The sequence below is a fragment of the Prinia subflava genome, chromosome Z (assembly GCF_021018805.1).
Source record: "Prinia subflava isolate CZ2003 ecotype Zambia chromosome Z, Cam_Psub_1.2, whole genome shotgun sequence".
NCBI classification, from domain to species: Eukaryota; Metazoa; Chordata; class Aves; order Passeriformes; family Cisticolidae; genus Prinia; species Prinia subflava.
In genome coordinates, this window is record NC_086283.1 from 4,011,972 (window position 1) to 4,036,563 (window position 24,592).

Here is a 24,592-nt window from a genome sequence, read left to right on the forward strand (position 1 = left end):
TGCTTTGAAGCAGTGCTGTTTTGAGTCTACCAGTCCTTATGGAGGTTTAGTGGGTTTCTGGTGGCCAGTTTTTAAAGGACTGACTGGCAGGGTCCTCCCTAATTTGTAAAGCTGAACAGGATTGTGCCATAAGGCTTTAGGAAGAGGAAATTTGCATGTATATTTAGAAATATGATGATATTTTAAACATCAAACAGTTTGACTACCACTGTTACAGAATTCCTTAAACAGTAAAATAAAGTGTCTGTACTGTCTGGAAGCATTTAATTACTGAAAACAGGATCATCTACTATATAATAAACTGCAGTTATGCTAGTAAAATAAATTAAAATTTTGTAGTTACCAGTTTTGTTTAGATTAGAGTCAGGACTAATTTTGTGCATTTTCTTGTGGATTGATATTTCAAAGGGAGATTGTTCTTCCTTTTTTCCTGTCTAGAATTTGCTTTATGTATCTCTTAAATTTTTTAATAAGTAAAATATGCCTGAACAGATGATGTGTTCTAGTTAGCCATATATAGCTACACTAAAGATCTGAAAGTTCCCTTGTTAAATGTCTTAAATATTTAATTTCTTTTTTGTAAAAGCAATTTTAAAGTTTTTGTTACATGAAGAGTTGCCCATGTCCTCTCTTACTATTTTGATTTTTAAAAACTAAATGAGTAAAAGAGATTAATTTTCTGGCTGAAGGGATGATGGGAAATGTACAGCTGCTTAATATGTTTTCAGAAATCAGGCTGGAGAATATAAAAGGTAAATACTGTCAGAAACATGAAGAAAACATTGTTTAAGCCTTTTATGTTCTGGTCAATGCAGATGAAGTCATGTTCATTCTTTTACATAATGTGCTCCTTTAATGGTCCTGCTAGAAATAGACTTCTTGGCAGCTGTATAGTGCAGAACAAGATGGATAAAGTTCTGTTCCTGTTACAAAATGCTGTAAGTGTGAGCATGTCAGAATTGTACTAAGACAAATTCAGTCTTTTTTCCTTTTCAGTTTCATCCATTTGATGTTAGTTAAACGAACTGTTAAATTAATGAGAGCACATCTGAAAAAAACCATCATTTGTCAGTAGCTCTTGGAGTGAAATTTTCTTTCTCATCTGGATCTGACCCTGCTGAGGAGATGGAAGGGTGTAGTGCTGAGAATGATGAGTCTATGGTGAAAAACTGCATTTACCTTTTATTTCTTCTACCTATTTTATTTGTGAAGACCTTCCTGGATCTTTACATCACATGGCATTCTGCAAAACCTTAATCACATGGGTTTCTTGGATGCTGGAAACATGCATACTTGTAGCCATGGGATCAATTGCTTTCTTTTGGGTTCTGTTTTAGCGAAGATGTAAGTTTGCATCAATTCGTCCTGGTTAAGCAAAGCATTAAAATCTATGGTTTGTGTAGATACTCATCAATTCGCTGTGGTTCTGGGGTTACAGGTGTTCTGGGGTGTTCTGCTGTAACAGCACTGCAGTCCCTAGTGCAAATCCACTGTGTTTCAAATTCCCAGTATGATCTGACAGCTGGTTACAAGTCAGTTATTATGTGCTGTGATTTGTCTCCTGTACCCTCAAAGATTCAAAAGCACTGAATGTTTGCAAAAGTAGCAAGCCAGAACAGTGCACACCTCCATATGTGGTATGACAAAATGACTGAATAGCTTGTTTTTTCATCTTAAAGCTTTGCAGATTTATAGCTACCACAATTTTAATGATGAATAAGAACTACCCACACAAAGAAAGAGATCTAATGGTGACTGAAGGCAAGTGAAATTGAATATGTGCTCCTTATAAGGCAGTGTGTGGGAGACACATTTGTAACATACTGAGTATCTGAGCAAAACCATGTGTCATGTTTCCTTAGGTTCTCAACAGGAGATGTGTAGAAGCAGCAGTGATGACAGGCCTGGCTCTCAACTGCAGCATAAACAAGAAGTCCTTGTTTGACAGAAAACACTACTTCTATGCAGATCTTCCTGTAAGTATGCAGTATGGCTAGTCCCTCCTGGCTGGAGGAAGCACAAGTCCGGAGTCTGGATGGCAGTAGGGGAGGAGTGTAGAGATGCTTTTTCTGTCTGCAGTCAGTGCTCTGCTCACCCCGACAGGATGCTGCACTGTGCCCTGATGGAATAGGCAGCTGTGCCCTGGTGCTCACTGATTGAATATGATTGCTGTGATTGCTTACTCCTTGCTTAGCTGCACAATTCCAGTAGCCTGATGTAATTGGATTGGGAGCTGGAGCTGCTTTGTCCCTTAAGTTCTCCGTTCCTGGTGTTTTGTACTAATTGTCTGTTAGGGTAAAAGCAATCTGATAAAAGTCCTTCATTTAAAGTGAATGTATAAACACAGGCTCCAGTGTCACTATTGTCTGTGATACACAATAGTGTCTTTTGTGTGTGTTCTTAGGGACCTAAAAATATTTAATTTCCCTTCAAAACTTTTCCAGTCATGGTTCCAATAAGTGAAAAAAAACGAAACAACTGAGAAATCGAGTCTTTGCAGTGTGATTTGTTGGTAGATTTCATATTGTGTAGAATGTGCCACTGGAAGTCAGATGTATTTTGCTGCATTTGATATGGATGTAGAAATATTGAAGTAGTTTAAGAACCTGACTTCTGTCCTTGCAACAGGATGCAGCAGTGTTTGAGCCTTTTTTTCTCTTTAATGTTATTAACCTTTCTAATTTTTAACTTACTTTTGCATGAGCTTATTTGTACAGAATGTTCAGTTTAACACTAGTCTATCAAAGGGAGGAAGTTATTTTTAGTTTCTGTGTTTTTGGGGTGAAGATCTGATGACATTAAAATAAAAATATATGGGTTTATTTTATTTGGGAAAGATCAGGCATGTTAGCTTGTCCTCTCTTTAGGTGAGGAGTCTCAGGCATCCAGAGAAGCAGAGTGGGAGACCTCTCAGATCCCAGATGAGTCTGTAAAGATGCTGTATTATTAATCAAGTTACTTTCTTTCCCACTCTTGTTCAGGCATTGAAAATATTTTGAAGTTACACAAAACATTTTCAAATACAATTGCTTCCCACCTTAGAAAGAGAATTATATTATAGTTCTCCACTGGAGACCAGGATCTCAGAAGAGATTTCTGGTTTTATTTTCTGTTTTTATTTTCTTCTAGGTGGGTGAGGCTTCTGTGAAGTTGCTATAATTTTGATTTGGTTTCTAGGGATAACTTTGCAAATATTTGTAAGCCACTAAGAGGCCCTTTTATTGGGAGCTGTGCAGTGACCTGCTGGGAATGTGAAAAGCAAACTTAGCAGTTTGAATTGCCAATACTTTTTTTTAAAACGTGTAGAACTATCTTAAAGCCCATTTCAAACCTGAAGGGGAAAAAGGTGAAATAGCAGGAAATAAGTATGACTTTTGAAATCTCTTTACGCGTCATGAAGAAACATCAAAAACATCACAGACAAATTGTTTGCAAATTACCTTTAGTGCTTTCTCTGTTGAACTGAAATCACTCTCATATTCTTGTGATGTCTGCTGCTATCGGTCTAGTGATAGCAGCCATATAGGTGCATGTTGTCCTGGGAAAGAATCCATATCCGTGTGTCCTAGAGAACAGCTGAAGTGGAATAAACTGTGGTTCTCTGCCAACATGAATTGCAGGATCCTCTGGTCACATAAGCATTGAGGTTTGGTCAGGGAGATGCTGACATGTTTTATTAGCTTGAAACATGTAATTCTGGCTTTTTACTGACTAACTTCTGCAGTTTAAGCACTGACAATAAACTGCATGACCTGCATTTCATAGTGAACAGTCTAGTCAGGAACCCTGTAATAAGATGCAGAGTTTAGGCTAATGAGCTGACTAGAACAGATAAATCCAGCTCATAGGGTCATTTGACAATGAGATTATTGTTACTCCTGAAAATGGGGCTTTGGATGGGAAATGGGATTCATATTATTTATTGTCACTCAATATTTCAGGCTTTAAAAAAATCATTTTAATGAGAACTTTTAGGAGATGAGAAGAGCCTGTGATTAGCATAGGCTGCAGAGAGTCAGTTACTCTATTTTTTCTTACAGTGATTATGTCTAGTAGGTCATGCACTTCACTGCATATATAAATTGGGGTGTTGACAGGGCCAGACCACTGCTCTGCAGCATCCTGGAATTCACCATCTCTAGATTTTAGAGTAAGCTCATTGTCCCTGCAAAATATGCAAATACTCCTCCCAAATACTTTGTCTGGCTTTTTAAAATTTTTTTTTTAAATTTTTAAAATTTTTCACCACTAGCGCCATAGGCAGGTGAGGTAGGAGGAAGCAAAGGGGACCCCACCTCAGCTGTCATTGATTGACTTCTCTATTTTTACATCACTGCAGTTATTCCAATACCTTGCAGCCACAGTTTGGCCAGCAGTTTCCCCTTTGAGTGGAGTCCCGGGCATGAGGTGGCATTTATCAGCCATGTGCCTTACATGGGGTTGCAGTGTCTTGTCTTTGAATTGCTAAATTAATGAACTAGAGCTTTCTCATTTTCTTGATTTCTACACCTCTATCCCTTCTCTCTCCTCCCCTCTAATGAGTACAGTTTGGAAAGACAGAGAGGGATATGCAACCTGTTGGGAAGATGAGCTATAGCCCCAGCTTGGGGATGGAAGTACAGTAACTGGCTTCAAACAAGATGTAACATGATCATGGGACCACAGGCGTGGAAGAACCTCCTCCAGTCCACTTCCTGCCCCAGGGCAGTATCAGAATTCTGTCATACTTGGCAAGAGATTGTGCAGTTGATTATTGATTATTTCACATTAGTATGGTGTCCTATATTTATCTGTATTGAGGAGTCCTCATATTTTTTTCCAGACTTCACTCTCATATTTTTTTCAGACTTCTTCCAGTTATGTTGAATTCTAACTCATCTTCTAGCTTAAGCAAGCATTTCCATCTAAGAAGAGTAACTTTTGAATTTATATGTACATGTATTCTCTCCTCTTATATAGATCACTATGAAAGATGTTGCATTTTCAGTTTTGTTCTTAGTCAATTATATTTGCACGTGGTCTGCTTTCTGAAAAGTGAATGTTTCAGTTGAGTATAAATCTAATTTTGTTGACAGGCTGGCTATCAAATCACTCAGCAAAGAGTTCCTATTGCAGTGAATGGAAGTCTGTCATACAGTCTCTGCATAGATAACAAGATGAACCATATGGTGACCAAAACTGTGAGGATTAAACAAATTCAGTTGGAGCAAGACAGTGGAAAAAGTCTCCATGATGACTCAAGGTGCCAAACCCTTGTGGACTTGAATAGGGCTGGTAGGCTTGGATTATTTTCCTATTTTTCTCCTTCTTTTGGGTTAAGATGGGTCTTTAAAGGTAAATAGATGACAGGAAACAGGCAAAAAATAAAAACAGCTTTATGGCTCTCTCCTTGAAAAAATAATTTGTGGAAATTACTGTTACACTTGAAACAGATGAATACTTGTTTTTTTTAATGGCCAGTAAACCTTTCTCATTTGCTGTTGGTTGATGGCAATTGGCAGTAGCAAGTTAGAAATCTCTTGGCTCCAATTTGCTCAAAACTGTGTCAGTCACATAGAGCCACTCAGCTATTTAAGCTCTGCACTGTATGTGTTGTTAAAAAAAATAAAATATAACATAGTGAATCAAGTTTGTGTATAGAAAGAGCAGCTGTTGGAATCTGTTGGTGCATGAGTCAGACATTTCTTTTAATTATTAGCTTTGAAGAAATGTAGATTTTCTCTTTCAACTTGGAAATTGTAAATGGAGTGATCCAAAGGACTGCACAACATGGGCAGCAACTGGCTGTCCTAGCCTAACTGGGATGAAGTACTCTGGTGTCCATTGAAGCTGAGGGCTGTGGCTGCTCAGATTCTTTGAAAGCTATGTCCTGAAGCTAAAAACTAGACTATATCTGTTTACAGTTCTGCCTGCTCCAAAGTTGGTTTAAGATAAATAAATTTGCATCTGGAACCCAACTATCTTTAAGTGAGAGTCCTTTTAGAGAAAGGCAGAAGAGGAATGGGTCCTTCTGATCTGCTTGTCATCAAAGGGTGGAGAGTTGCCTGCAGTTTGTCTATTACTTTAAAAAAATATCAGGAAAAGTTTTTATAGCAATCTGTAGCTTGGCCCATTGCGGCAGTTACTAAATAATACATGAGGGTAGTATTATATGCTTTTTTTTTTTTTTTTTTTTTAGGAAGCCCAAGTTCTTTCATTTGTTAGCCAGTTGCACTCTCTTATGCCAAGATCAAAAGCTATTGTTGAAAATCTCCTGTCTCTTTCCCTGATAGGAGTCGGTCTCATGGAGGTTGTCATGGAGCCTGATATGTGCTGTGGGGAAGAAGCAGCTGCAGCAGTCAGAGAGCTTCAGCTCATTCTGCAAACGCTTGGGAGCAGCCAGGCAGTCATGGCAGGTGCTGAGGGGAGGAAGGCATGTTCCCCTGTCACCAGTAGTTCTCTGCATTTTGCAGGAGTTTTGCAGCTTCTGGTTATTCTGCTCTGTGGTTGCTTATAATGCATAGCCCTTTCTAGCTGTTGTCTTTACAATTCTCAGAGTCTGTCCTAATGTTTGCCATGCTTATAGGCCTGCCTTTGTCTGCAGAGCTTTGCCATGCTAGATGTTGCGTTTACTCACACAATAATTTTACAGGATAAAGCTAGGCAGGAAGAAACGTCCTCAGAGTTCCTGTGGTGCTTCTCCCTGTCTCTCTCCATCTTGTGTGCCACAGCACTGCAGCACAGAAGATCTGTAGCAAGGATTAATTGTAGAGTATGGAAGGGACAAAGAGACAAAGCAGTGGGAGCGTGGATCATCTTCTAAGTGTCAGGTCTCAGCTAATCATAAATTGATGTAGGCAGTAGACTTGTGCTGGTGTCATAGATGAGATGGAGTAAACAACAGCATGTACAGAAATAGGTGCTGGGTTTAATTTTAGCCCAGATTACCTATCTTTCTGACATCACTTCCTCTTGCAGCAAATGTTGCTTACACCAGCTCTTTCTGTAATTTTAAGGCTCCAATTTTCACAGTAGGTGATGTGCAGAAGCATAGCCTGCATTCAGTCTCCTAACTGTGATTCTATCTCATTAATTATAAGATTCAGATCATGCCGTTTTTCCTCAGTCTTAAAGTTACCAATTACAACCAGCCCATGGTTACAGGTAGCATATAGCAGACATCTGCTTAAGAATTTGTAAGTGGTTTCAGGCATTCATCCCTCCACACATATCCACAATTAGCAGCTGCTTATTAGTGTTCACAGTGTAAGCTATATTTTGGCCTGTGACAGTTGGCCTCACTATTTGGCAACAAATTCAGTCCATTATACAAGTGGATGTCTCCTGAAAAACTGAGTCAGAGTGGTCTGTGTATCACACAATTAATGGGATCCAATAAATGTTGGCTACTTACACAACTTTAATTTAATATAGTGGGAAATAATAATAGCTAGTCATTATCTATTTCTCTGAATCTGTTCTCACATAAGTGTCCCACATGTCAAATAAGTATTAAGCAGCCAGTTTGGATGCTTCTTCAAGGGCCTTGTGTGGGCATACATGTATACAATCATTTTTCACTACTGAATTTGCCCTAAGATTGCCATTGGAACTGCACTGTGATATCTTTTATCACAGGGAGATTTCTGACTTTATATGAGAAAATTGGAAATATTGAGAAAATATTGGAAATATTTTTCTTCCAGGGTAGTTAGCTATAAAAGTATTTGGATTTTTTTTTTCTTTCTAAGTAGGGGTTTTTAGGGGCTTTTGCATGTACAGTGAAGACATGCCCGTTTCTATCAGATGTTATTTCATTAACAACAAATAGATGAAAAGATGCTTTCATTGTAAAGTGAAAGAAAAGTAATCTAGGCTTAAAGAAAAAAAGCCGCCTTTTTTTTTTTTTTTTTTTTTTGAACTTTTGCAGCCTGGGTCTTTCACGTTTCACGTGTGCCTGATTAAATTCATTGTCTGGTCACACTGACACCTACATCCAAGTAGAAACGGGTCACGTCTCAGATGAAGCAAGGACATGACAAGACTATTCCTCGTTTGGAACAAGTACAAGTTTCACCCCAAAGAGGGAGCACATGCAAAACTCTTCCCTTGAAAGAGATGTTGGGTCATTCCAGCATCTTTGTCTCATTTGCATGTCTGGCAAGGCTCTGTGAAGACAGAGGAAATTAATGTGCTGTCATCCAGCCTGCTTTTACAAATTGTACCAAAGCCTCGCCGGTCAATTTAAATCTATTGACCGGAATGGGTTCTGAAGCCATAGCGTCTCCACAGTTTTAACACTGAGTCATTTTGCACTCATTTATAATTCTATCATATAATGTATCCAATCAATAGGCATTTGTTTCTTTTTATCTGTATTTAAAACTAAAAAATGAATTAAAAAAAACACAGGGAAAGGCTACAGATGTTCACTGTGTAATATGGGGAAAATAATGTTTCTTAACATTCCAGAATGTAATATAACCTCTCCTGTTTGTGCATTCCCAGCAGCTGATAACTGTGGCAAATCTTTTCTTCTCAGAAGAGATGTCTTTAGAGGGACAATACTTAGAAAGATACAATTATGATTTCCTTGTGGTTGAGTCGTTACATTTTTTTAAGGAGATTGGTCCATTTTGGACTGAGAGTACACAACACTTTTATATAAAACTTTGTACAGTTTTTGGCAGCCAGGGACATTTTGGGAGGTAAGACTGCAATTTCCTGAAGGAGAGGATGAGAATTACAAAAAAATCAACTGCTTCTCACATTTTGTCCTTGAGCTGTAAATTTCTAAGAACACCTCAGTAAATCTGTTCAGCATAACCTTAAGTTCTTGTGTTCCATGTTAGGGTAGTATATATCCATCAAATTGTAATTCCAAAAGGTATTTTTGTGCTGCTTTGAGAGGAATGGAAGCTCACAATCCACCACTTTGCTTGTCTAATTCTGGCGTTTATTTAAGAGCTGTGAATCAGAAGCTCTTTTCACTGTATGGATTAGAGGATCTGTGCTGCACTGCACCATGCAGTTTCTGAGATGAATTATTAGCAATGATTTAAAACTATTTTGAATGATTCAAGGCAGTGCCTTGAGATGGAATCACAAACAGAAGGCTATGATGAAGTGGTTGTTACTCCTTTCTGAACATAGAGAAGTCTGCTATTAAGGCTCTGCACATAACATGCAGTTTATTAATGCATGCCAAGGTTCTTAACTCCAGTGTACAGGGCAAGCTGTTCTGTTAATAAAATTTCCTTTTACAGAGGGTCAGCTGAGAGTGGATGCCAATGTTTCTGTGCATCATCCTGGAGAGCCTTATGGAGTGAGGACTGAAGTGAAGAATATCAATAGCTTACGATTTCTGGCAAAAGCAATAGGTAAACGGTGGTTGCTTCATTATAAGAGCATTTTAGGTATTTTATGTGGTCTGAGATGAAATATATCAGGCTCCTGAATGCAGTAATTTGCCTTAAATGCCCTGGTGAGCTTCACCTGGGTGTCTCCTCCATGTGACTTGCCTGTGGGTACAGGAGTTCCATTTAGGCTCAGGCTGGGACCTTCAGACCTTGCCTGAGTGGCTGTGTCACAGGAGTGCCAGTTTTCAGTCCTGTCTCCTGATAGACCTTGGACCTGTTCTGTAGTCTTGTTCCCAGTCCTGTCTCAGGACTTAGTTCCTTCTGCTTCTCCCTGAGCTCTCTGAGTGGACCCGGGACTCAGCTCATGCCCTCACCTCAACTGGCCCTGTCAGAAGACTCTATTAGTAGCACCCGCTCCTGCTCACGCTGTTCAGAGTGCTGTGGGACAGCATCAGACCATGAGAGCACGGCCTGGGCTCTGGTCACCCTCTACTCCTGGCTTATCCCTCTTTATGGAGTAGCCCCACTCATGCTGCCCTCTGACAGAATAAATCATAGTATGGGATACTCTTGGAGGAGCAGGCATTAGTCTGCAGGTTTTTTGCAGTAAAACCTCTGCCTATGAGAAGAATGAAGCAGTTGGTGCAGTGCCTAGCACGTACTGAAATATGGTAGCAGTGGTTTTGTGTCCTCCAGTGGAGATGATTGTTTTTCCCTGAGTATGGTGCATGATGTGTGTGAAGTTCAGATGCAGCTTGGGTATGAGGAAAAAAATGCTGATTGTTACATCTCCAAAAGAAAGCTGAACTAGGTGACTGCAAGGTCACCAGCAATGTATGACTTGACTGCAGTGCCTGGGAGAAAATGGTTTCCATTTAAAGGAAATGAAACCAGATGAGAAAAACACAAAATGAAAGAAGCCATGCTGGAGAGACAGTGACTGATAATTCTGCCTATAACTACTTCTGTTGATTTCATCAAGGTTAAAACAGTGGCGTAGCAGTGAAAAATTAAATAGTGCAGTGCACTAAAGCTAATAGTGTAGTCTAACAAGCTTATTCTTTTCTCTTTTATTAACGTCAGACTATGAAATACAGAGGCAAATTGAAGAACTTGAAAATGGAGGGACAATTCTGAATGAAACAAGAGCCTTTGATTCCAAGCTTGGGTGAGTTTTTATTTTGGAGGAACACAGGAATAGCTGCTTTTGTGTGCCCACATACACCTACTGACATGATCAGGAGTTGTAATATAATGTTGCTCAACTTGTGTCTTGTAAAGCTAATGTTCACAAGTATAGCCTCCTCATGGGGAATAATTTCAGGCTGAGGCTTTTTCACAACAGATTGTGTGCTGTATCAGGACTTATCTGTGAAAACGACTGCCCTCTTACACTTATTTTTTGAAGTGGTTTTAAGAGGCTCTCCTGATTTTCATGAGGGAGAGGTTTTGGGTTGTGGTTTTGCCATAAAACTAGTTCTGTGATGTATCTCTTACCACATCTTGTTTTGTTTTTATTTTAGGTGCACAGTACCAATGAGAGACAAAGAAGCAAAACAGGATTATCGGTATTTTTTTAATAGACTTAACATTTCACAAACTGAGAATTTACTAAATTTCTGAAGTGTAGCCAGTGTAATAAGGATGTAAAGTTAGTCAGTACTGTGAGTATGTGTTGGAAGTTTACCTTCCACTGGAAGGGTCAGAGACCTATCAAAATGCATGCTAGTCTGAGCAGTTCAGATCTGGATTTGTGTCTCATTTCTGGTAAAACCTCTGGACCTGTCCCAAAGACTAGGCTGGGAGTACTTCAGCTCAGAGTGGGAAAGTTGAAGGTTTACTTTATGGCAGTATAAGTGTATTCGTAAGAATACCTGACATAAAACATCAGAATATTCCGAGTTCAGCATTGCACCTGCTTTAAGTAAACGAGGGAAACGGTTTTCAGCTACCAGGCCCTGCCTCTCCATGCTTAGATTCTGTGATCACAGATCACAAACACTGTTTGAAAATCCTAGCTGTTATTGAAAGGTGTCAGCATTTCATAGGCAGGTTTCTACCTTGAAGTTCTTTGCAGACCTAATGAAGGTGTTACCTTGTTGGGTACTTTGCCTTCCATAAGTGTGAGATGACAATCACTGAACTGTAAAGTCACCCAGGAAGGATTTAACTGTAGGGCCAAGGGAACAACACATGGATCCTGTTGGAAAGCAGGAAATGAGTTCTGAGGCAACACTGCAAGGCAGCAGCACAGCTGCTTAGGGCCATTGTAGTGCCAATCCTCCCAGTAGTTCCCTAGCTTTGCATCCCAGAGAGAGCTTCCTATTACTCCCAGAGTTCACTTTCCAGCAGGAGACATGCTGTTCTGCAGGAGAACTTCCAGAACCCCTTAGCTTTGTCAGCTCTGTGTTGCTGTTAGATATTATATTCTACCACTGATCTTGCTACAGCAGAGCAACAATTTTGAGAACATCCCACAAACTTTGAATTTAAATCTGCCTTTTAGATTATGTTTTTGTAGAAATGCAGCAGTGATCATTTGTGAATTCCTTGTTATGGTAAGGGCAGGCATGCGGCTTATTTAAAAAGACTAATTTTAAAAAATGCAAAAGAAGATTCATTAAAACCTAGACAAAGCTGATGAGTCTAAAAAAGACCGTAAATATTATTACTAGTACTAAGATTATGAACAGTATTTAAAAGTAAACTGTGTTTTTTAGGGTTTTTTGTGTCTTAGTGCTGCACGTTATCCATTAATCTTAAAATCCATGTTTAGGCAGATTTTAAATAGAAATCATTATAGCCCAATGCCCTTTATTCTAGTGGTTTTGAACCCCTCATTTCATCATGTAAGAGTGAAGTTTCTGCTTCAATCGCAGTTATTTGAGTCATTTGAATTGGCCTTCTCTTTAAGGGAGCCTTTTGTTCTGTGATAGCACCCTGCTGAGCACAGTAACTTTGCTTTTAGCACAGCATGAGATTTCATCAAGGTTTTTGAAGTTTGTCTGGAAAAGGTTGCAACCTGCCCAGATCACTCCTGGCAGTTGGCTGTCAATCCAAGTTCTTCCCTGCCAGCCCACTTCCATATTTGTCCAGGTCTGTAATTTATGCTTGATGCCAGAAAGAGTGGGCTGTTTCCATATCTTTCACTGGTGCTGTTGGGACTGTTTATTATTATTGTTGGTGCAGAAGTGTTTGAATTACCCCTTCTGTATTATGAACTCTTTAACAATTGGTGGGAAAGTCCTGAAAAAAAAAATAAAAGCTTTGCAACAGTTTGGGGCCTTAATATCTTTCTACTTACCAGTGATATACCAAGTCATTAATTTTTAATATTTTGTTTAGTTGAAAGGGTGATACAACTTTCAGAGAAGTATAAACTTGTGATATAAATTTTATTCCTTGTTGTTCAGCTTCCAAGTGAAAATAATTATAAAGGAGTTTTTCTTCATTTTTACTAGGTTCATGCCAGAGCCAAACCTTCCCCCATTGATTCTGTATGATGCAAAATCTTTGCCAGCTAATATGAACCATCAGCAAGTGATAAATATTGATTGGATTCATGAGAGACTTCCTGACCTCCCCAGTGTGAAGAGAGAAAAGCTTGTTGAACAGTATGGGATTCTTCCTGAACACAGCTTCACCTTATTGGTAGGTCTATTGATCAAGTGCTAAAATAAGCCTAGAAACGTCAGAGTTGGACAATTCTTGAAAAGATTTACAAATGTCATATTAACCAGCTGTCAGTCCTTATGAATATTCTAACTTGGAAGTGTGTCCAATGCATACTTGGTACTTTGGAGCCATACCCATAGAATGGTGGAAAAAAATGAACCAGACACAGTGTGCCAAGAAGCGTTTCTCACGCAAAGCGCAGTCGAATAACTGGTACTTAATATTGATCTTGTCTGTCTGGACATCGATGCACCCCTGACTGGCTGCAACAAATGTACAGCTTCTGGATACAGACCCTTGCCAGCAAGTGTCTGCTCTTCAGCTCTGGGCCTGCTGCAAGGCTGCGCACACAGACCATATTTAATGAACATGAATCAAAATCCAAAGTCTAAACCTTGACGTCCTTGACCTACCTTCCACGTAATTCGAAAAACTCCCTCTACTTCCCCCCAGATTTATTCTTAGGGAAATATACTCAATGGTTGCACAGTATCAACTGTGACCTCATAGTGCAGTTTACCAGAGATAGCTTCAGAAGAGGGGAGAAGGGACATGACATGACAAATACAGTTATAAATAAGGAAGTGACAGCAAAATCTGGTAACTCTCAAAATTATTCTAAAGGACTATGAGCTTGTTAAATGCAAACTGCCATCTCTCTTTGACAGTGGTAACTCTGGGGAGGGAGTTACTATACTTATCCTAGATTAGACATTTCACATACTCAGCTAAGCTAGGAGAATGTCCTGCTTTGGTTACCACTGTCATTAGTGGAGAGAGAAGGAAAAGGACTTTTTCAGAGTGAGATTCAGAGCAGAACTGTAAGTACTTTAAATTGTCCTCTGGAGGAGATCCTTTCCTTTGACTATAAATGAAGGGAGAGCAGTGCACATAACTACCTCATATCCCTTTTTTGTGTGTGTGTAATTTAATACACTTGTACAGAGGCTGATTCCACAGAAAGAAAATTATTCTGCATTCTGAGGAAAGCTGTTAGGAAAACTGCTTTTGTGCTGCTGTGCCATTTTAGTGAGTTGCAGACTGTTTGGTGGGCAGGTGAGTCATAATTCTCATCAAAGTCACAAGACTGCAGTCATAATATTAAGAGGTGTCAGCAGTTCTTACCTTTCTGTTTCATTGTATAAGCTGCAAAACATGATTTTGCGGCCAGTATTCCTGTCCATGCATGCATTTGTCCACATATTTCTAACATATTAAAATAAACGTAAGAGTAGAAAGGGTAGATAGGTCCTGCATCCTTTTTTTCTGAATTTTTCTGCTTCTTCCTCTCTGTAGTGTGTTGGTCCTGTCAGCTGCTAAGTACTACAGCTGCTTGCTCATCTTCCAAGCCAGTAGTACAGGGAGGAGATTTGGAAAAACAAAAGTAAGGATTGTTGTTTTGAGAAACACTTAAGGAATAGAGTAGAGGAAAACCTAAAAGTGATGTAAATACAATCACTCACCACTCCCACAAGCAGAGTGACGTGCTGCCAGTCTACAGCCAGTGACACTGACTACATCCCCCAAAATGCCGTTCCCTCAGTTTTCCTTGTTGAGCAGGGCATGAAATAGTACCAGTTTGGGTTGGCTGTTAGACTGTGTCCCCCACCTCCCTTTGTGCTCTCCTTGGCATGTTTGCTGTGGGGGACAGAGTGGAAAAAGAAAGTGCTGCTCAGCAGTAGCCAGAACACCTGTGTGTTGCTGGCATTGCTGTTGTCACAAATTCAAACCTCAGCACCCTCTTTAGAACATAAACTCCATGGCAGCCACACCCAGGGCACCCACTCCTCTCACTTGGCATCACCCGCCTTTTGTGCATATCAAGTTGCTGATATGGGTGGCTTCTGTCATCTCTGCCAACTAGCCTTATATATTTGCCTAATCAACTGCACTTTCTTTCAGCTGTTCTCTGAAAGCCTTTATTGCCTTTGCTTTTCCCGTTTTCCTTTTTTTCGTTTTTGCAACGTGTAAAACAATTAATGTGCTCCAAGCTGAAATTTGGGATTCAGCTTGCAATAAGCTAATGCATCCATTTGAATGCATGAAGTGAGCACGTTCTACGTTGCAGGTCTCTTTTTATTGTGCATTAGAATGTCAGCCTGCACACTCCCCACCAGAGCTGCCTGCCTGTGCACTGGGACACCCGTTAACGTTAATTCATCGGGAAGGGCCGTGTCCAGCACTGCGTTCAGCTTGCATCAGAGGCTGCACGGGATTGCTGACAGGGCCAGATGCACACATCTAATGAGCATTCCTTCAGGTTAGAGCACCCAGGAGTGCTCATTAAATAAATGGCAGTTGTAGAGGAATGGCTCTAAAATGCAAAGTGTGTTCTGTACCAACTCGATAAAGATTTTGTGCTGAAGTTACAATCAAACATACGTGCAGCAGCACGCAGGGGTTAGCTCCTGAGCTTGCTTCCAGAGCTTTGTCCTCATATGCAGGAGCTGCCTGTACTTACCGTGGTGCTGAAAAACTGAGATTCCTCCTCTGTCTAATACAGCATGTACTGAAAGGGAAGAAGTACCCTATTAATGTCTTCATGTCTGAAATGCCTTAAATGTAAATGGCTTCATTTTTTGGCAGTTTTATATGAATTGCAGAAATAAACTATGTTTTTGATTTTTCATCATGCAAAACTATTCTTACTCATAAGATTATAATTCTTTGAGCCATGTAGACTCCATGGTATTTGGGTACTCAGTTTCTTCATTGAATTTCTACATGCTCTGTAAACTGGTAAGCCAGCAGATACATCAGTCAGGAAGGATCTCTGACAATTTTGCCAGTTATGGTGTCACAGTATGTTCATCTTCCTATCTGTTCAGTAAAAAAATAAGATCTATTGGCGTAGACATTAATGTAGACATTAATATATTAATGGGTTAACCCAATGCTTCATTTTCAAAATGTGTGCTGAGGGCCAACCAGAAAATACAGCAATTGTCACTGTACAGCATGAGAAAAAACCAGTCTGATCACTTCCTTTGTCATGTGAATTCCAAGTCTTCCTGTGCATCTACTGTTCTTCAGCTTACTCAGATAAAAGTGGCTGTTCCGTTTGGGCTGATTGCCCTGGTGAAACAATCACATTGGTGACTCCTTCAAACAGTCAGAAGTGGGTTGCTGGAGAAATTGGTTTTGACCATTTTGTTTTATGCCATGCCTTTCTCATACGTTAGTGTGCAGATGAACTTGTGCTAATTTTTAGAATTCAAATAATTTTACAAGAAGCTTTAGGAAAAAGTTTGAACTTTGTTTGTCTACTGGATGTTCTGGGTTTTTTTTACCCTGACAGCTTGTACATTTTTGCAGCAGTTGTTACGTCACAGTTGGTTATTATAGGAGATGTGATGGTGAAAATGGGAATAACAAAGCAGCAAATGACATTTTACTTGTGAACATTGAAGCAGTTTTCTTCTTTAGTTCTTTGGGAAACATTATTGGTCTTTAAAAGTATAAGTTTGCATTACAGTCCCAATGTCCCTAAAGAGTGTACGCCTGGTATTATGTAAAATAAAATATTGTTTTAAGCTTGTTTAAAGGGTACCTGAAATCACTACACTGCTAGGGTTTTTTACATCTTGGTGCTATGAAATTATCATTTTAATCCATTTTTAAGAAAGAAATTTGCATCTGATTGAAATATTGGTATGTCAAGTTTCGTGCCAGTGAGACTCGCATAAATAAATTACAGCATATTTGGTGTCCAATGGGAGCACGGAGTGGCCTGGATCACAAACATGATGCTAGTATTCCAGATTTCTGGTTTTCTTTCAGTGAAGTTTAGAATATTCAGAATGAAGAGAGAACAGGCAGTCAGCATTCCTGTGAATCCAGCATGTTGGAGCATGCAGTGGTTTTCAGCTCAGATTTGCCGCAAGGGACAGGTCTGTGAGTGTGCTGGTAGCTGGAGTGAATTTGGCAGGAAGAAAGTTTACCAAAATGTAAACCAAATTAAAGTCAAGTAGTGCAGTATCTAGAAATTGAAGCTAATCAAGTTATGACTGCATTTTTTTAATATGACAAGAATATAAGGAAAATGTTTCATTTCTGTCAGTCATTCTGATGTTTTGACACTCTGCCTTACTTACTTCAGTCTAGCATTACTGGGTTTTCCTTCTCTTTGGCTACAGAAAATGACAGTCACTTTAAAAAAACCAAAGTGAAATGCAAGGGAATTTTGGAGAATGTATCTGGTTATGTGTGCACAAGTGATGAGTATGGGGTTCAGAGACTTGATAACATATGCAAGTCTGTCTCCCAGAGTTTTCCTGGGCTTTTCTGCACTTGCTGCCTGGAAAACATCTGATTAAAATGCAAAGGCTGCATATGTTTGTCCTTGATTTTTTTTAAGGTCTGGCAGCAGGATCAGAACTGTAACTCCAGCCAGCCTGTAAGTATCCAGAAATGTGGATGTGCCCACTGCTAGGGATACATTCTGTAGCCTGTACATGAAGGGAAGTGCTGGACGTGCTGCGTCTGAGCTGTGTAGCTGCATTCAGACATGTGGCATCTGTAGACATTATTTGCCTGGGCATAATGTTGTAGCTAGACCTACTCTGCCTGGAATGTTTATAAAACCTGCTGCAGCATTTGTAAAGAAACCAGCACTCAGACATGCTCACTTTTTTCATACCTAGATTGGACAATCGTTGCTGTGTAAAGGAACCCACTATTTAAATAATGAGTGTTTGTTTGTGCTGTTGAATCCTGTGGTGAATTAGAAAGAGTTCAGTACTTGGCAATACATCATTCTAGGAATTCTGCTTAACATACACAGTTTTTAATCAAGTTTACTGTGCTTTGGTAATCATGTCATTCCTTTACTGTTTAAGTTGAATTTATTCCTCTAGTCTGTTTAGCCTTAGTTTTTCATAATTTGATTAGGGAGTAACTGTCAGTTAAATTAGAATGCTGGAGAAGAAGAGAATGATGTGTGTGTATATTAGATAGATAACTAGTGGGAGTTAGAAGGTTTACCTTGGTTCACAAAAGACCTCAGTAGTTTCCCAGACTGACAACTTGGTTTCTTTGGTCATAGTCTGAAGGTAAAGGGGATGGGTCTGATTTTTGTCACACCAGTTTTACAGCACAGACATTAATCTAGGTAAATTTTGTTCTGTTTTACAGAATAGAGATCAGTAGTTTTCAGTCTTCTCAAAAGCCATCAAAAGTCGTCATTATTAATGAAAAATGTGGTATCCAGAGCTTTAGGAAGTTTGTGTTGTGAAAGTTTGGAGAAGGAAAGTCCAAAATTCTATACTGCTATGGCAGTAAATGGCCTTTAACAAGGACAAATGACACTGTTTTGGTGGGATGTGAGTGGAGCTCAGGCTTTGTTTTTGGTTGCCCTGCTCTCTTTTTGCTCATAACTGTTGAGAGATCTGGCTGCAGTCAGTATGTGATTGAGAAATGTTTTTGCTGTGATGACTGTACACTTAGAATTAGCTCCTTGGCTAAGCTGTTACCTCCTGACTTCTGAGAGCTGGCTTGTCCTTCTGTGTGTTTATAGCACATACTGCAGAAGTCCAGTGGCATGCTGGATTAGGATTTCTCCTTTAAAAGGAAGGAGCTGCCACTTCATACCTCTTCAGTCCTCAGTAAACTTAATGAGTTCTGTGCTGCATGTAAAGGTCCATCAATGCCTTGATGACAAACACCACAGCATTCAACAGACTGCACAGTATCTGTTCTTCTAAAAACAATCTCAGAATTCACTTAGGCTATAAATTGAATCTCCCACTGTTGTATCTTCTGAGCTTTTAGTGTGCTGAGCAAAAGCTTACCATAGCTTCTCGGAAAAAAAATGGAAAAATAAACCTCTGCTTCTTACATATGACCTTTCCATATCACTGAGGGTAAATGTAAGCTAAACTTATTAATTCAATCCAAAATAAATAGAAGTGATTTCAAGATCAAAAGTGAAGTAGCTGCAGACAATTTCAGGAAAAGGCTCTTCTTGGTAAAAGGTATGTAAAGAGTAAGACAGCCTGTGAGATGGCAGCATTGTATTTTCTAGCATTATACATAAAACACTTGCAAAGGTGAGAAAGCTTCTGTGCAAATGCTAATTTTAGGGAGGCATTAAGAGAAAAATGATCACTTATTTGTTGGAAGTTTCACCAGACAGGATGACAGATAAACTGTATGTTCCTGTTCAAAGCATAAGATTGTTTGCTGTTACAAGTAAAACTACTCCTAAGTCTTGTCACTGTCCAGTGAATTCACAACTGTTTGCTTTAGAACTGAGCATTTATATGCCGAGTATAATTGTATAATTAATTGTAAACTCTAACTTCTGTCACCTGCTCCAGGTGACCCTGCCTTGGCAGAGGGGTTGGACTGGATGATCTCCAGAGGTCCCTTCCAATCCTAACGATTGTGTGATTCTGTAATCACGTTTGCCCTCCAGTATCCCTTTGATACCTTTAACTTTTCTTAAACAGAATGAAGACGGACTAGCAGAATTCTTTGAAAGTGTGGTAAAACAGACCCAAATGAAGCCAAAGAAGGTAATCGGCTGGATTCTGAATGACCTGCTCAGTTACTTGAAACAACATTCCCTTACAGTAAAGGAAAGGTCAGTCTTCTTCATTGCTACAGTAGTGAGGCAAAGTGATCCTTTTCTCATGACTAGTACCATGTCACTCCATTGCTCATGGCTGCTTTAGTTGCTACCTGTGAAGTTTGTTACTCCAGGCATTCCTTCGCTCTGTCCTGCTGAATGGAGTTAGACAAATATGTGGCAGAGAAGAGGATCATGAGCAGCAGTCAGTCTTTAGAGTGCTATGATGGAAAGGCATAGTCAGTCCATTAGTACCAAACATGAGGAAAAACAGCTTGTCATACTAAACTCTTTGATCTTTAGGCAAGCAGCAGTAACAGATACATTATTATAGGTCACCTTATTCTCTGAGCTAATGTCTGCCCACTTTTTCCCTAGCCCAGTCAGTTCTTTTCTTCTGGCTGAACTCTTGAACCTTCTAGAAAAAAAAGAAATTTCTTCTACAGCAGCAAAGCAGGTAAGTACCTTTTTGATTTTGCTGTACTCTGGATCTGTGGCTGCTTATTTCAGTTGTGTAGCAAATTTATAATCATTGTGTACCAGTACAATGGTTGCTTTAAAGGGTAATTAGAGTGTTGGTAAAGGATAATTTCTGTATCTATACTAAATGCATATAATAGATGCAAGTGCCTTATGTGTGTATATAATCCTAGAGCTATATCTGCATATTCCCTGTTAGAAGGGGGCAGAAGCCTAATAGTAGACTGAAACAATGTGAACTGAACTCAAATAAATCCTGCTTCTGAACAGAGCAGACAGGAGATCTCGATTTCACTGTTCCAGTCAGGCCTTCATGAAGGGTCAGTGGGGGGCTAATCCATGGCTTGCAGTTAAGATCACGGTATCAATTTCTAGATTCCTGGAGACAGTAAGGTCTACGTTCCCAAGCATTAGCACATGGCAAAGGATAGAATTCATCCAAGTGTAGTCACAAAAGGAGTTCTGCATTGGCGTATCTGAGTCAAAAGTGGCAGAGGTCTGGCCTTTCTTTTATCCTTGCTTCTTTGAGCAAGTGCTGTCATGAAGCTCTCAAACAAGTAAAGCTGGAGGTTTTTTTCCATCTTACCTAAGTCTGAAAAATCAGCTCTTGATGATTTATATCTAAAATTGTGAACTGATTATGATGGGAACAGTACTGCTGTGTTGGTAGACAAAATTTAGAGGCTTTTTTGTGATGGGCCATAATCAGTCATTCACCTTAAATTGCTGCAAGCTCATTTATGTGGAATGATTGGTCTTTTCAGATTAATTATTATTCTGTAGATAAGTGCATTAGGTGACTGTTTCAGTTTTTATCAGTGAAACTGTTAATGAACTGTGAATGAACTTTCTAGTTTATTTTCTTTTTTTGCAGATGCTTGTGGTTCTTAATTAATTTGGTCTGTGTCTGTGGATAGCCAGCTGCATAAGACAAGCATCATAAATAGGGATTTAAGTGCCTGGCTTCAGGCATGTGTGGTTGGAAATTTTGTATTCGAAAAGTAAAAGCTTCAAAAAGGAGATAAAGTATTAATAGGAAAAGCACTGGAATGCAGAGCAGCTCTGTGCTTGCAGGGTTGTGGCACACCCATCAGTTTGGTGTCTGTGTTTGAAAAGAAAGCTTCAGAACTTCAGTCTGAAGTCTCTTCCTTGTGGAGGTAGGGATAGGGTCTTCTATGGGATTTTCTGCTTTGTGATATATTTGTGTGCCAGGCACTTCTGACAGGTTATGAAGTGTCAAGAATTTCAGAAATGCATTTGTTGTTTAATTACCAACTCCTTGTAATGTGCATGTTGTCCCCAGTGATCTGAAACTGGACCCAGAAATCGCAGTAGTGTTTGCCCTCACCGAGTGATGATGCTATCAAACTGCAGAAACCTTGCCACATTTAGAAAAGTATTTTGGTTGCCTAGATGTCAGGAGAGTAACAAATGTTTGTAACAATTCTCAGCAGTAGGCAGAGACGCTGGATGGCCCGAGGGCAGGAAGGGCTATATATACACACCAGCAGATGAATTGCAGCTCTTGGGGAGGGGAGCATGATCTGCAGTGGCAGACACCGATCCAATGGGGAGGGATGGAAGGGTTCGATGGGGTGAGCACACAGACATGTGTGCATATACATGCTCACTGCAGGAAGCTGTTAACCACTTAAATTATTTAAAAGGTTTTGTGTTTGGGCTCTGCTAAGGCAGTAAAACAGGCAGAAAAAAGCTGTGAGCACTGTCTGTACACACCGAGCGTTGTGTGGTAGGATGCGATGCCAAGGGCACTGTGTGCTCACGTAATTACCATGTAGGTAATTACAGAGCTCAGGCCCAATTTGCCATCAAACATAGTGTCCCACTCCAGAGGTCTCCGAAGCAGTTCCAGGCTGGCATGCCTGTCCAAAGGAGGGAGCAGCTTCCAGCTCTGCTGGCATGTGGGGCTGTGGGTGAGCATGTCCTGGATCAGGTGGATACACACTGCCTGTGGCCCAGCCCAGAGGCACCATTTTGAAGCCCACGGTGCGAGGAGTAAGTGCTGCTCACCCAGGGCTGAAACCAGTCTGATGGGGAATGTGCCTGCAATGGGCCTTGCTCCTCAAGTTGCCAGGCTGGCAGCAGGTCAGTGTCTGGCATAACAGACCTGCCTTTGAGTTATGGCATTATGGGAGGAGGCTGGTTCCTGGGCCAGGGAAGTGAAAACTTGTCCCTGCTGCCAAGAGCCATGGTGGAGCAACTCCGTGCAGACACACTTGTCACTGGTTCATGGGGAATCCATACCCAGCAGGCTGTGGAACAGAGCAGACCTTAGGTTTTGCTGGCAGCTGCAGTTGCATAAGTCACCCACGTAGGAATAACTTCAACAGACCTGGTTGGCACCCCTACTTTAAAGTAGATAGCAGGGAAATGAGTACAGTACCAGATCTAAACAGAACCATCTGCTTTGACAATTACGAATACACCATCTGGAGGACTGGACCCAACCTGTCCCCTGCTTCTCTGAGAGGCTGAGGAACACCTGCCAGACGTGAAGGCTTCCGTCACTGGAAGGAGAGGTGCCCACAGGACTTGCTGGAGTGATGCTGCCTGCTGCTTTCCTCCTGCCCTTGGCAGCAGATCACTGCAGATAGGATTTCCAGTTGGAGCATTCTTAGGCACAGCAGTTAGCTGGCGCGGTCACCAGTTGCAAAATGTTTGATATGATGCCCATGACAGCCAGACATGTAAGTCCTGATTAATTCATCTTGACCAATGCTGTTATGCCTGCATAGGTGGAGACTACAGAACATCATTAAAATCTAATCACGCTCAGGCAAGAATCAATAGTAGAAGCTACTGAGATTCCAGTGATGGAAATGAGGCCTGAGATTCACGTTTTGGCTCTGGAGACTTCATAATTTGATCCTCCTGTGCAGGTGCAGGAATTTTGTGCAAATGAGCTGAAACAATTTTTTAAACTGCTTTCTTTAGATTCGTACTCCTTGCCAAGTGAAGAAACACATTTTTTAAAAGTGCGTCTTGTGACAGGTCTTGGCCACATCTCTTTCTGCTTTCCTATATACCTGTAAACAAGCAAGGGCCTTGATAACATTGTTGCTCTACTAAGTGGAGATGCTTGTTACCAAATGGAAAGGGACACATGATGCAGCTGTCACAGAGAAAATCTGGTCCCTTCAGGGTTTCTAATGGGCAAGCTTTCGTCAGTGCCAGGAAATATTTGGCATAGGCATAACAGGGAATCAGAGCTGGATCTCTCTCTGTCAAGCTGTCCTGTCCCTGATCTAAGTCAGCCTGATGTTTGTATTGCTCCTGGGTAACTCTGCTATGGTTGGCTGCACAGATTCTGTTCATTGCAGATTTCCTCTTCCTGCAGCCCATGGCATCCTGCTGGAATACGTACCAGTCCTAAAAATCCTGTCTGCCTTTTTCCTGGAGACTGAAAGGGCTTATTTGTTGTCCACTCTGATTTGCGCGGTACTTTAGACATTCCAAGGTGTTTTGCTAGAGGCTGTGCTGTGGCTGGCGAGGACAGGGCTCATTCTGAGGGGTGACATACAGTATGGGTGCCTTGGGAGGCCTCCAGGACAGAGAAACCTTTCTTCATCCCTCAGAGAAGAAGCAGATGGGTTGCCTGGAATAGCAATGGAGTGCAACAACAACAAAAACCCACCAAACAAACAAACAAGAACCGCGCCCCCCCAGAAAAAAACCACCAAGAAAACACCACCATAAAAAAAGGCAAGCAGCCAACAGGCTGAATCTCTGTTGGATATTATATATTTATTTCTAGGGTTATTCCATGTAGCACTGGCATGTTGATTTTTTAAATATTACACTAGAAGGAAGATCTTGTAGAAGACATCATATACAGTACTGATTTATTCAGTATAATCACAGAATAATGAGGTTGGAAGAGACCTCTAAGATCATCAAGTCCAACCTATGCCTTAACACCTCAACTAGACTACAGCACTAAGTGCCATGTCCAGTCTTTTATTAAACACATCCAGAGATGGTGACTCCACCACCTCCCTGGGAAGACAATTCCAGTGCTTTATTATTCTTTCAGTGAAAATTTTTTTCCTAATATCTAACCTGTACCTTCCCTGACGTAGCTTAAGACTGTGTCCCCTTGTTCTGCCCGGTGGAAGAGACCGACCCCCACCTGTCTACAACCTCCCCTCAGGAAGTTGTAGAGAGCAATAAGGTCACCTCTAAGCCTCCTCTTCTCCAGGCTAAACAACCCCAGCTCCTTCAAGCGTTCTTCACAGGGTTTGTGTTCCAAGCCCCTCACCAGCCTTGTTGCCCTCCTCTGGACACGCTCAAGCATCTCAATATCCTTCCTAAACGGAGGGGCCCAGAACTGGACACAGTACTCAAGGTGTGGTCTCACCAGCGCCGAGTACAGGGGAAGAATGACCTCCCTGCTCCTGCTGGTCACACAATTCCTAATGCAGGCCAGGATGCCATTGGCCTTCTTGGCCACCAAGGCACTCTGCTGGCTCATATCCAACCGGCTGTCGACCAGCACCCCCAGGTCCCTTTC

General features: G+C 40.7%; 1 protein-coding gene across 1 annotated transcript in view; it reads left to right on the forward strand.

Moving 5' to 3' along the window:
- Positions 1-24,592, forward strand: part of GATB (glutamyl-tRNA amidotransferase subunit B) — a 43,711-nt gene that overhangs the window by 14,231 nt on the left and 4,888 nt on the right. The window contains exons 3-11 of the mRNA XM_063422963.1: positions 1,863-1,976; positions 5,076-5,274; positions 6,273-6,395; positions 9,246-9,359; positions 10,422-10,506; positions 10,862-10,906; positions 12,800-12,989; positions 19,463-19,596; positions 19,960-20,038. Coding sequence (XP_063279033.1) covers positions 1,863-1,976; positions 5,076-5,274; positions 6,273-6,395; positions 9,246-9,359; positions 10,422-10,506; positions 10,862-10,906; positions 12,800-12,989; positions 19,463-19,596; positions 19,960-20,038 — 1,083 coding nt within the window. The remainder of the gene's footprint in view (positions 1-1,862; positions 1,977-5,075; positions 5,275-6,272; positions 6,396-9,245; positions 9,360-10,421; positions 10,507-10,861; positions 10,907-12,799; positions 12,990-19,462; positions 19,597-19,959; positions 20,039-24,592) is intronic.